This window comes from Ochotona curzoniae, unplaced genomic scaffold (genome assembly GCF_017591425.1).
Source record: "Ochotona curzoniae isolate NIBS_2020 unplaced genomic scaffold, NIBS_Ocur_1.0 contig_1302, whole genome shotgun sequence".
Lineage (NCBI taxonomy): Eukaryota > Metazoa > Chordata > Mammalia > Lagomorpha > Ochotonidae > Ochotona > Ochotona curzoniae.
Window position 1 is genome coordinate 18,245,862 of NW_024465035.1, and position 13,229 is coordinate 18,259,090.

The 13,229-nt window shown below is 37.8% G+C and overlaps 1 protein-coding gene across 23 annotated transcripts in view; it reads left to right on the forward strand.

The window, feature by feature from the left end:
• Positions 1–13,229, forward strand: part of CLASP2 (cytoplasmic linker associated protein 2) — a 160,505-nt gene that overhangs the window by 84,621 nt on the left and 62,655 nt on the right. For 15 of the 23 annotated variants that reach the window (XM_040964524.1, XM_040964531.1, XM_040964540.1 and 12 more), the window contains 3 exons: positions 4,033–4,056; positions 5,616–5,633; positions 8,260–8,361. In XM_040964524.1, the coding sequence (XP_040820458.1) occupies positions 4,033–4,056; positions 5,616–5,633; positions 8,260–8,361 (144 nt within the window). Of the gene's footprint in view, positions 1–4,032; positions 4,057–5,615; positions 5,634–8,259; positions 8,362–8,504; positions 8,532–11,156; positions 11,184–13,229 lie in introns of all 23 variants that reach the window. The other 8 variants (XM_040964584.1, XM_040964623.1, XM_040964592.1 and 5 more) reach the window with 4 other exon arrangements.

Here is a 13,229-nt window from a genome sequence, read left to right on the forward strand (position 1 = left end):
GTGAAGAACCTTTAGGGGCGACGAGAGAACCATCAAGTTCTGTATCTGATCAAAGCTTAATGTTCCAGAGACTGGAGCTTGATTTCTTTCTGTTTTTATATCTCTCAGTTTATAGTTTCATCATATTGTTCATTTCTGTGTCATGCTCCTTTTTTCTTTCGCTTGAGTGATACTGACAGAGCACGAGAGTAAAACAGAGATCTGTGGGACACAGATTTTAGGTTTGAGTGTGTTACTTGATAAAGCGTAGATGCATAAAAGGATAGATTATTCAGGAAATGATGTTTAGACACTTGATATAAAATTAAATTAAAACATTTACACACCATATAAAATTGTATTTTAAAAGACTAAGATATTTAACAAAAACAACTTGATGAACACATAGCTACATATTCATGTAATCTTAAATTGGGGAAGAAATTGCTAAGCATAAAAGCAAACAATCAGAGGCTAGTTACATCTGTGGACATTAGCAATAAACAACTTAAATTGAAACTAAGGAAAAATTATAATAGCATCAAAAAAGAATAAAATATTTGGGAATTACCTCAAAAGATTTTTTTTAAGACTTGTACACTAAAAACTACATTATTCTTTTGTATTAATTTTATTTTTCACTTTTTGTGACACAGTTGCTTAGGCTCAGGGATTTCCCCCAGCACTCTCCTCCTGACTCCCCCAGAATATCACAATAGTATAATCCTTCAGCAACAGTAACAAGTCCATCATTCTACTATTGAGGTGTGTTGTAACGTTGTAAGTATAAACAATGATAGAAAGTCTAATCTGTTGTCAAGACATATTTAACAGTTTCATTGAAATTCCATCTTTTACATTCTTAGAGGAAAGTAAATAGAAAGACACTGCAGGTTTATAGATTAATACCGTTTTGGTGCCACATCTGTATGTTCAATGCAGTCCCTTCTGGGTGCCTGTGTGCATTAGTTGACATTGTGCATGAAACTACTGATGACCCAGATGAGCTGAAATGTACTTGAAAAGTGAAGAACTTAGCCGGAGGACTCAATACCTGCCAATTGAAAACTTCCTTCAAAGTTACAGTAATGTAATCTGCATGTTGCTAATGCTACACATAAGCCAGTGGAATAAAATGAGAGTCCAGAAATAAACCCACACCTTTATGAACCGTTGATTTTCAGCAGGAATGTCAAGACTACCAAATACAAAACGAATTGCCTTTTCAGCAAATGGTGCTGGAAAAACTGGATGCAAAAGAGTTAATTTGGACCCCTGCATCACAAGCTCATGATTTAAGATCGAACACTATAACAGTCTTAGTTTAGAAAGAAACTTGTTTGACCTTGAATTAGGCAGCGGTTTCTTATATGATGCCAAAGATGCACATAATGGAGAAAAAAAGATACATAGGGCTTCATTAAAGTTAAAAACTTGGGTACTTCAAAAGACACCATCAAGAAAGTGAAAAAGTGAACCCTCAAAATATTTTCAAAACATGTACCCAGTTAAGGACTTGTATCCTTTATAACATAAAGAACACTTAGAATATTTTAATAAAGTGACAACCGTATTTTTTCAGGTTAGGGTTAGGGCTAATCCTAACCACTGCCTACCAGAGTTAGCAGGAAGGTAGATTGGAAGTGGTGCTGGATCTTTAAGGAAAAGACTGCAGTGTGCAGGATGCTAACCACCGCATCAAATCCTTGCCCCAACTTATCTCTTAACTGCATGTTCTTGCAGTGTTTTTAAGTACTTGTACGTGCATGTGGTGTGCTACTCTTTTCCTTCCCCTTTGGCTCTCACATGGCATGTGTGTGAGTCAGAGCGAGCCTCCCACTCTCTCCCAGGGAGGCATTCTGCTGTGGACCAGATAGCACAAGTGTCGCCTTTGTGTGCTCGCTCTTTTAATCTCTTGGTAGATTACTAAGGGAGGAGCTGCTGGAAGAGTTTGTATCTGATGCATTTTGAGTTTGAAGTCCCTATGAGGACTCAAGTTAGAAGAATTTAGGAGAGAGAGAGAAATAGAGTAATGCAGAGGCCAGGAGACAGCAGCTCTGCAGGCAGGTAGACGGAAGGCAGGCTATGGTGGAGCTGACATTGAACTCATTACAGATTGTCCTTACTTGTTAAACACAGCGTGTTCCTTAAAGCAGTTCTGCTGATTTGTTTCTGCTGTCCTTGAAGTGCTGCGTTTGGGAGCAGGAATAGCTGAAATGTTGTCATGTTTGCCTTTTAATTTCAACCTGAGAAAAAAACTTGATGTTGTGCTACAGTAAATAATTTATGTTAAAGAAGCCTGCATATATGCATACATATTTATGAGTATTTTATTCTTAATTGAGTTTATACAATTGCCGTTATGAAAATAAATGGTTTCAGTGGGGTTTTATTATGTACAAGTCAGATTTCAGTTGGTTGAGGAACAAGTTGGAAGATGAATATTATTTTGATTTTAAGATTGATTGATTTTGCTTGAAAGTCAGAATTACTGAGAGAGAGGAAAGACAGAGATCTCACATCCACTGATTCACTCCAGAGCTGTTCTGGAGCTAGAAGTCAGGAGCTTCTTCTAGGTCTCCCACATGGATGAAGGGGCCCAAGGACCTGGGCCATCCCCTGCTGCTTTCCCAGGCCATTAGCAGGAAGTTGGATCAAAAATAGAGCAGCTGGAACAAAAATCAGCACCCATATGGTAGAGAATTAGCTTACTATGCTAACACACCAAACTCACAAATATTATTTTAAGAACAGTTAAACATGTTTGTATACTAAGGTAGTTATTAGTGGAGAAGGGAAAGCTAGAAATGAAAGGATCAGGAAAGGTCATTCATGGCCAAAGGCCTGTAGATGCATGCGCCGTGAGATATACAGAGCATTGCTGAGAGGTAAGCCGTGGGTGTGGACACATCACCAATTCCATGGAGGTTCAAGGGAAAGAAATGCAAGGACATGACAAATTCAGATATGTTTTGATGGTGTTAGTATTAAGAGACATGTGATCAAGAAATTGTGATTGTCTGTGAATTCTTATTCAGAGTCACAATCATTTGTAAGGGGTGGCTTGAGGTTTCGACTAGCCTTCAAGTGGGATGCTCTTTGGGCTCCTCCTTGCTAGGCACGTGTTTGGGGACTTGGTTGCAGGACTCAGAGGCAGCTGCACTCATGGCTAAGGTTTATTAGAGTGAAGGGACACACAGCTGAGTCAGAAGGGGATGCGATGTCCTGGAGGGTCATGAGACTGCTCTTCCACTGCTGGTTCACTCCTCAAATGGCTCTACTAGTTGAATCTGTGGCTGGACCAGGTTGAAGCCAGGAGCTAGGACTGCCATCCTGGTCTTCTGTGTGGGTGATATGGATCTAAATACTTAGGCCAACACCCCCTGCTTTCCCAGCCGCATTAGCAGGGAGCTGGATCCGAAGCAGAGCACTGGGATTCCAGTGTGGGATGCTGACACTGTAGGTTCAGCTGCACCCACAGAGCTAGCCCTGTCCAGCCATGCTCCTGCTGTCCAGCACAGGCACTATCTTATCCTCCTCTTTAGCAGAGCCAGTAATATGATTTCATGGCTAAATAGTTTTTCAATCGGGACCCCATGAGTGGTAAAGAGAGTTTAAGGAGTAAAAGTGCTAAGAAAGGATAGGGTGCAGAAGCACAATGGATAACCAGCCATGGTGTGGGATTTGAGCATACAGCATAAGCTAAAGAGGAAGAAGGAAAACCCAAGGAGAACTATCAGGCAGAAACTCAGCAGCGCAAAGAGGGGATTCACCAGACAATGGCAAAAGTGTAGGATGGGACCTTACTTCTCTTTCTCTACATTATTGAAAATTGCTTATTGTTGGCTTTTAGTCTGTTTAACCTGTTAAGTGTGGTCTTAGCATGCAAGGATCTGCTTTTGTTTAATATCATGTGTTTTAGTTGAAAAAGATCTTCATATTTATATCTGCACTTTAGAGTCTGTCATTAAAGCAATGTTTTCCAGGAATGGCAAAGTCTTTTTTCTAATATACTAAGTTTTCCTCTCTTGCTTGCTTACCCTTTCATCAAAGAGGATACTTCCGACAAGATGGATGGTAAGAACTTCCCTTTCCAATTTGTACAGTTTTTATGGTTCTTGGATTCTGTAGAGTATCTTTGTTCATTCTTTTCTTAATTTCAGAAGCCATATTATTTATTTAGCAACAATCCTAGTATGAAAATAGCTATATGATTCCCTGGTTAAATCATAGAGGTATGCCTCTGAATATATGCTGAGTTTCTTAAGTCTTTCTCTAAAATTGGGTGCAGAAGAATGAAAAGGAATCTCCAAATCATTTGGTTTAACTCTTTAGTTAACTCTGTTATACAAAATGAAAAAGAACATTTCACAAGTGCAGATGATCACTTATGAAAATTAGATGCAGGTTACAGTGTCTTTATATGGTGGGTTTTTAAACTGACATTTCATTAAAACTGAACTTATTTTAAGTGCTGCCTTTTTAATTTCAGTGTTGGTATGATTACAGTTTTATCTGTTGTATCCATAGCAACCCTGTATGATGTTTTTTTACCTGAAACAGTGGTCAGTATATTACCAGTACTTTCCCTTACTTCATCTAATGCCGTAATGTTCATAGAAACTTGAGCTTTTTTTAAAAAAATTTTTTTTTTGTTTATTTAAAAGACACAGTCTGAAACTTGAGAAAAGAGAGAGAGAAACATTAAGTCATCTTTTGTATTCTGATTCACTCGCTCAGTTGGCCACAACAGCCGTGCTGGGCCCGGCTCGAGCCTGGAGCCTAGAACTCAAACCAGCACTCAGTTGGTTGCAGTAACAGCTTCACTTGCTTCAACACAACCCCAGCCTTTTCAGATAACGTAAAACAAGATGTTAAATTCCTAAATCATATTATATGAGCCCTTGGAAAATGGTGTTGACGTGTACTTGGTTAATTATTACTGACACCCCAAAAACTGATCTTAAATATCCTCTGTTTTAATGGAAACACTGAATCTTGTTTTGAATACAGTGGTCTCAGCTTTTGTATATGGTTCAGCATTTCATAAATAAAAAAAAAAACATGCTGAATGAAAACAGCATTGGAATGGTTTCGACAGATTGGACCTTTTGTTATTCCTTCTGACACTAATATCTTAGAACTGGTTTAAACATTTTGTTTTTAACTTTTCAGATCAAATATTTTGTTGCTTGGGTAAAAAGTTTCCATGTTGTTGAGCAGTCACCCACTTTATAATGCATTCTTGTAACTGATACTCAGATCTGTATTTAAAGAAAATACAAATATTCAAGTACTGGCTGAGTCTGGGCAAAGCCAGAGGCCAGGAACTCAGTTGACATCTCCCGTGTGAGGGGGATAGACTCAGCAGCTTAATCCGTCACCTACAGGATGAGATCCCATGTTAGCAGGAAGCTGGAACAGAGTGGAGCTAGCACTCAGGGGCAGGATGCATGGGATGCCAGATGACCCGCGTGCGCTGTTAGCTGCTGGGCCACCTACCCTCGGCCTACATTTTAAAACTATCTGGAAGTATTTCACCTGTTCATTTTAGCTTTGTATGGGGATTGTAAGATAGGTTCTAACTTCAATATTGACAGACCTTGTTGAAATACTGTTTTATTTCTCTTATATAGGAACAGCATCTGAGGATGGTAAGAATGTACATTTTGTTAGCAATACAAGTACATTTATGTTACTGTTTTCATTGGTAGGAATTAAAAACTAAAACCAACTAATTTCATTGCAAATCCTTATAATTTGCCATTGTGATAGCTTTTACATTTCATATTTGATTGTATTACTTATCTGTATGGATTTTTTTAATTGTTCAGCTTGAAGTTTTGCTTTAGATTCTGAATCATCTCATGTTGGAAAACCTAATGCTTAGCCAATAATATTTAGTACAGAGTTAATATGGTTCATTTGTTTCCAGTAATGACATTAATGCTTTTATTTTTGTGTTTTTGTTTTTCAATGCCAGTTCATTTATGCTTTGTGGCAACATGCATCCTCATTGCTTTATCATTGGGCTTTCAGTGCAATTCAAATGTGTTTATTTCACCTGCTTTGAAATGTACCTTTAGTTACTGAATCAGATTGAATTTGAAATTACAGTAGAATTTTGTTTTACTGAACTAATATACTTCAAAAATAATTCCTTATTGCTTTCAAGAAGGGAAAAAGAATTAATCTCTATATTTTTTCTGGCTACAAACTATCTTCTTAATTTCTGATTTAAAGCACCTTTTTGGGCCCAAGTTTTACATGAATGACATTTTGAGTGTGATACAAAACCAAGTATATTTAAAATTGAGATTTTTGATTTCGTATTTACACTTAGCATATTCTACATAAGTTTGTATTTTATGTTAGAATCCTGTATTTAAAAATTGCTGGTAGGTGGCATTATAATTTAAAATGCTAATATAAATATACTTGAAATAGTGTAATTTTTAATATAGAATGTATATAAATCTTTTTATCTCCAAAGTTATAACTTGATCTTCTTTTACTTCTCAGTCATAAAAACATTGTATTTCGTACTCAAAATAAACTCTGTAAGAGGGTGAGAATTCTGAACCACTAGGGTTCTTGAACTTGGTAGAATTTTAGGACCCTATCAATTATACTTTGGTTTTTGCTTCTGTTTAATTTGTACTTCCTACAGTTCTTTTCCTTATTCAGTTTTTACTTTCTAGTTGCTTTTTCAATATTTTTTTTCTAATTAATTTGGCCATTTCAAACTAGCCCTTCAAATTATAACTTTTAACTGAAAAGAAATCTAAGCCTTTCTTTATGCGTATTTTTGCTTCTAATTTGATTGAGACTATTTCTTGATGGCAGCAAAGCTCCTGCTGGTAATATATTCTGTCACAAGGTGTTTCTCGTGATGGCAGCTCACCTTAACACTTTGATCAGCATCCCCTTTGGTTCAAGAGCTCTAGAAGTAGGATGAGGACATTTGTGGCTCAGTTTACGGATGGGGGCTGGGCAGTGGTAGAGAAGAAAGGAGTGCAGCTGGAAGACAGGGCAGGAAATAGATGAGAAAAATGCCAACCCAACTTATGTATTTGCACAAGGCATACTGCAAATGAAATTGGGTAGGAGAGGAGAGCATCATACTGCTAGTGCCCCAATACAAAAATATGTATTTGAGTTAATAATAGCTATTCCTGCATTGTCCTGAGGAGTACCATTTTAGTCAAAGGAGTATTTGAATTGTTGTTTCTATGATTATTGTTATAGTCAAAATTGTAGGATAGTGGCCTGGCGTGATACTGTAGTGGTTAAATCCTTGCCTTTGACGCAACGGGATCCCATATGGTCATTGGTTCTAATTCCAGCAGCCCTGCTTCCCTTCCAGTTCCCTGCTTGTGGCCTGGGAAAGCAATTGAGGACAGCCCAAAGCCTTGGGACCCTGCACCCACGTGGGAGACCTGGAAGAGCTCCTGGTTCCTGACTTCAGAATGGCTCAGCTCCAGCCGTTGCAGCCACTTGGGGAGTAGACTAGTGGATGGAAGATCTTCCTCTCTGTCCTCCTCTCTGTATACCTGCCTTTCCAATAAAAATAAATAAATCTTTTTTAAAAAAATAGGATAGATTTAAGAATAATTTCAATTTCTTTGAAACTAAATTTTAGAACTGGAACTATCAATTTAAAAGCAAGTGATGTGCCTATGTTATCTTTATTATAGCTATTAGATTAATAAGAATGAAATATTTTAGCTTTACTCTGTTCTTACCCTTAGGGAAAAAGATAGCTTACAAAACCACACATAGAATCAGTGTATATTTAGTTTTTAAAAAGATTATTTTAGTTTTGATTGAAAGACAGATTTACAAAGGAGAAAAACAGAGAGAGAGAGAGATCTTCCACCTGTTTGTGAACTCCAAAAATAGCCAGTAGTGCCAGAACTGGGCCAATCTGAAGCAAGGAGCCATGAGTTTCTCCTGAGTCTCCCACATGGCTGCATTGCCTAATGACCTGAGCCATCCTCTGCTGCTTTCCCAGGCCACAAGCAGGGAGCTGGATGGGAAGCAGAGCATCCAGAACTTGAACCAATGTCCGTAAGGGACACTGGTTATGGCAGGCAGAGACCTCAACCTACTACATCATCATGCTGGCCTCAGCTTTAAAAAAAAAAAAAAAAGTAACCTTTACCTGACTAATATATTATTAGAGAATTTCAAAATGTTTTGTAAATGTTTTCCACCCACAACTAAATCTTATTATAAAGGAGAATGGCTTGATTTATATAAATATTTTTCTTTTTTTAGGCCGAGTGAGAGCAAAGCTTTCAGCGCCACTTACTGGGATGGGAAATGCCAAGACGGACTCTAGAGGCCGAAGCCGGACGAAGATGGTGTCTCAGTCACAGCGTATGTATTGCCTCCCAGTCTCCTGTGTGCCGCAGTGGGAACCTGTGTTCTACGTGTTATTTTATTGGGAAATCAATCAGTGGGTAGACAAAACTAACCTTAAAAAGACAAGCCACATACTGAGTTCTTGTTCTGCACTTTAGGTTCATCATCTCCTGACAAAAATGAAGGTATCTTTGTTTTTCAATGTTTGGGGTCAGTTGTGCATGTTTTGAAATGTTATGAATGAGTGTTGTCTTGTCTTTGGTGTGTTACTGGGGCTGCATTATTGATCTCTGCCCAGTGAGACAGAAGAACTCCATCTGCTGACCAAACGTTGCATGCAGATATTTTAAAGAATCCAAATCCTTAGCAGTAGGGCTCTCACATTCTACTGAGAAACTTGCAAATGTAGAATATTCTGCCTTTTAGAGGCCTAACCGTTGTCATGTATTACCAATAAGTAATTTTGTCTAGCTGAACTCCAGTGATATTTGCTATACTCTTGACTCTGCTCCCCCACACAGCTATTGGAATATCTCACTTTTAGTTAGCCTTTTTTGGCAAGCATGTAGTGATTTATAGGGAGTTCACATAAAATGTAGAATTTTGTTGCATTCCTTGTTAGATTTAGTAGTTAATATTTTGCTACTTTGCTAGCAGTTGCATTCCTCAAGAAAAGTTACTAAAGAGGCAAGTTTGAGGCTTAAGGTAAAATGAATCCTCTGTTTCACACGTTCTAGAATTCTGTCAGTGTATTTCTAATATTACTAATTTAAGACAGTTCATTTCCATTCCTTCTTTACCAAAGGATACTCATTAGCACCTTTTCTCTAAAAACTTAGGACAGTTTTCCAGGGAAGTAACTGTGAGAGTGATTCAGTGTCTGTTACTGCTGCTCAGGCGGTTTATTGGGATACGGTGTCCGTTTGCGTTTGACTGGATTCCTGCATCTTGACGTGGTCTCGGAGGGGACAGCTAGTGATGACCCAAATCCTGCCACCCGGATTCTCCTCTTTCCAAACAGAAAAGCCAGGCAGACTAACTATGGAGTTTTATAAAGAAGTAGAAATATTCAGCAAAATTAGTTTTCAACTTCAGGATTATTTAAAATAACAAGGTCAAACATATGCTAGGAAAGTGTTTTTCTGTCCACCATGTTTATTTCTAGAATAACTGAATCTGTGGCAGTGTAGTGGAGATGGGCACCCCTCTCCTCCCTCTGTGCTGCCTCAACCAGCAATAGCTAGCTCAGAATCGTTTTAAAAACCAGCTAGTTCTGCTGGAAGCAGAATCCCACACGCCATCCAAACCCACCGGTTCTGGTCTTTAATAAGATCATGAAGTGGTTTGGGTCATGATGACGCTCTAGAAGTACTGGTTTAGATCGTCATTTAGTGATGACTGCCCAGACCTGAGTCTTGGTACTTATGGATTATTAGAAATTGTTGTATTTCTCTATGCTATCTGTAAAATAAAGACAATGATAATAGTTTCTACTTCATAGAATTATTGTAAAGATTAAATGATGTAGTATGGTAAGTGTACTACAAGCAGTGCCTGAACCAGAGTAAGCACAGTGTAGGTTAGCTAGTCAAATTGTCCTCACCGTTACTTGTAATCCCATGTCAATTGAATTGAAAGCTGTAACTTTCGTCTTCAGGGAAAATAATGATAGCAATTTGAAGAAAGAAAATAAGCTAGACTGAATAAGTTGAAACTGTCTAGTTCCTTACTGTAGATATTAATGCTCTTTTAAAATAATATTAATGTTGACTTCAGAGTGAAGATTCAAAGGTACTTTGTAACTACAGATTCCAAGGACATAGAATTTTTCTTTTGATTTCTTTTTTCACTTTGAAACTCAGCCCACATAATCCAACACTGTTTCTAACATGTAAGAGCACAGTGAATGGCTCTTTAGAGCTGTAGGACTCGAAGGTCAGACACTTTCCAGCTGTCAGATCACCAAGGATCTCAATCAGCTTGTTAAGGAGTTTTGTTGTTTGCTTGCTTCTTTTATTTGAATAACTATGTGTTTCATACCAAGTTCTTTTGTTAAAAAAAAAAAAAGATGTAATGTAATTTCTGTGCAAGTTTTTCAAAACCTATTTCCACAGAAATATTTGTTTGGTCTCCATCTTCACTTTGTCCTGAAATTATTAATTATGGTTTGCATGATCTTCCCATATTTTTTGTGTCAACATTTAGAAAACAAAAAGATCTCTTGAATCAAAGCAGGTGTGTTATGTAAAGCAGACCCAATGAAGAGACTTCAGATTGATATTGTGACAGCATTGTCTTTTGTTGGTAGCGACTGGTTGTGTACAAGTGATTGTACAGCCTGTAAGCACTCCTGCCGTTTACTTCTGTGTCTCAACAAAGATGCAATTTGTGGCTATTCCATGTAAATTTTTCTTCAGCTATGACACAGTAGCTATTCCTTACATGTAGTTTTAAATTAAATGTTTAATAAAGAAAGCTTAAACATTTAATTACGCTGATTTTGGACTATCAGTAATTGAAAAAGCTGAAGAATTTGCTTTTGCAGCTTCATTTCATCTGCTTTGTACATGAGTGTCTGTCTTCTGCTTACCAGTTGTTGAAACTACTAAATGTACTGCTTTTGTTGTAGACATTGTGCTTTTGAAACTTTCGAAAAATTTGCTTTTTTTTTTTTTTTTGCTTTCGGGTTTTTCGTTTTCTGAGAATTGACGACAGCTTTCTTATTTCCATCTGCCATCCATTTAAAAACTGCTCCTTCCCTCTACATGGATGATAACCCTTACCCTAATTCTGCCTTTACACTTGTTCAGGATCACAGTCTGCTAATACCATTGGTGGTAAGAATCTATAGCCCCTTGATGTGTGCATCACTTGTTTGATCACCTATTTTCATGAAAAGAAATGGGTTCTATTCAGCAGAAGTTCATATGATACTCTGCTTTCAGTAACCATATTGGAAAAAAAAAAAATGATTGTCAATTGGGAAAAAAAATTGACTTTGGCCTGCCTCTTTTTTTGTTTTGTTTTGCTTTTTTAGCAAAACTCAAGGATGTTTAAATTAGCAAAATCGTTCATGCGCATGTAAACATTCAGAAGAAAAAGAGTAGTAATAATGCTTTGAACTGCCACAAGGTATAAAATGGAAATTTGAACGCTTTAGACAGCGCTAATTTCAGATTTTCCCAGTGGCAGCATGCTAGTCCCTGGCATGCTGTGCTGTTTTTCCTCAACTCTGTGGCTTTTCTAATGAAAACAGATAGCCTTGGTGGCTCTTTGCTGGGTAAACAGCGTTGGTATTGTTTTGTGAGCACAAATAGTTGTAAAATGAGCCCTAAGCCCTGGAATTATCTGTCACATTCTTGTTGGGAATCAGAGGGTATCAAAGAAAGGGTAAATGGTTATAGTGAAGTAAGCACCACCAGTTGAATTTATTATGGGAGACCATAAATGAATATACAGTGAGCTTGTATCATTTAATGAGTTCTGTAAATCTAGAGTTAAAAATAAAACAGTTACTTCAAAATTGCATGTTTCCTGTCTGCTGAATAGACCCACATTGCAAGGAATTCTCCAATCTCTCCCTCCGACATCATCATTCACCAAATTTGTATCGTTCTAACAGAACATCATATTGTATGTGCTCAGTTCATTGTTTATTCTGTTTACATTGTTGCAGGTTTTCCCATACAGTGTTCCATTAGCCTATCTTGCATTGTGAGTTTGTGGCATGTTGGGTGTTTGGATGTTTTGGTGTGTATGTTTAGTTTAGACCTGCATGGAGACCACAGGTGCCTTATAGGCATCCTTAAGGATTTAATGAAGAGAAGTTTGGGTTTAAATATTCTTCACTTGGAGTCTGGCATTTAGCCTGACATGCAGAGGTGCCTGGGTTTGAGTCCCTGTCCTGATGGGGATTCCAGCTTGCTGCCAGTGCACACACCCTGGAAGCAGCAGGTCATGGCTCAAGTGATCGGGTCACTGTGTCCATGTGGGAGACCCAGGCCGAGGTCCTGGCTCCCAGCTTTGGCCTGGTCAACCTTGGTCATCACAGGCATTTGAGGGAGTGAGCGAACAAATGAGTATACCTCTTCTCTCTCTCTCTCAAATGCAAATAAAATGTTACTGTAAAGATTCTTCAACTGAAACGTTGAGACGTCAAATGAGCAGTCATTTTTAAGACTTTAATAATGTCCCTAAATTTTAGAATTCCTTGTACTCTAGCAATTGTTAATTTCATTGGAAACAGTGCTTTGTTTTAGAATGTTGCTATCAACAAAGAAGGTAAGTTTCATTTTTTGTGCTGATAAAACTCAAGAATTAAGTAGGAACATTATACTCAACAAGACAATGCGAAGAGAACTATAACAGTGTTTACAGATCAGCCACCCATGGACTAGCTTGTCTGATTCCATTAATGTGTTGCTTTGGCCTACTTAATATGATAAAAATCAGAGAATTTTAAAGCTTTCATTTTTGAAAAAAATCAAAGACCCAGACAAAGTTACCTCAAGTGAGAATTGTCTGGAGCTAAAAAGTCACCTCTTCCTTAATCACAGTCTTTTATCCTGTGTCCATTTCTTCCCTGTCGATCTCCCACGCTTATCCCAATTGGCATTTGAATATTTAATCTTTTCCCTATAGAAAGGAAACATGATTGGGTCAGTTTGTTCATATGAGCAGTGATGCTCCTAGCAGATAGAAGTAGGCACTGAAGTAAAAGTTTGCTTTCATGAAAACTGACTCAAGAGCAAGTTTAACTTTTCTGGAGTAAGTAACCATTCAGTTAGGTTCTACTTGGAATTAATCTAGGTCCCTTTCTCATTCCATGAACATCAAGTGCTTTGGTTAACAGAGTCTGTGCCTTTAAAGGTTACTGTATGCGT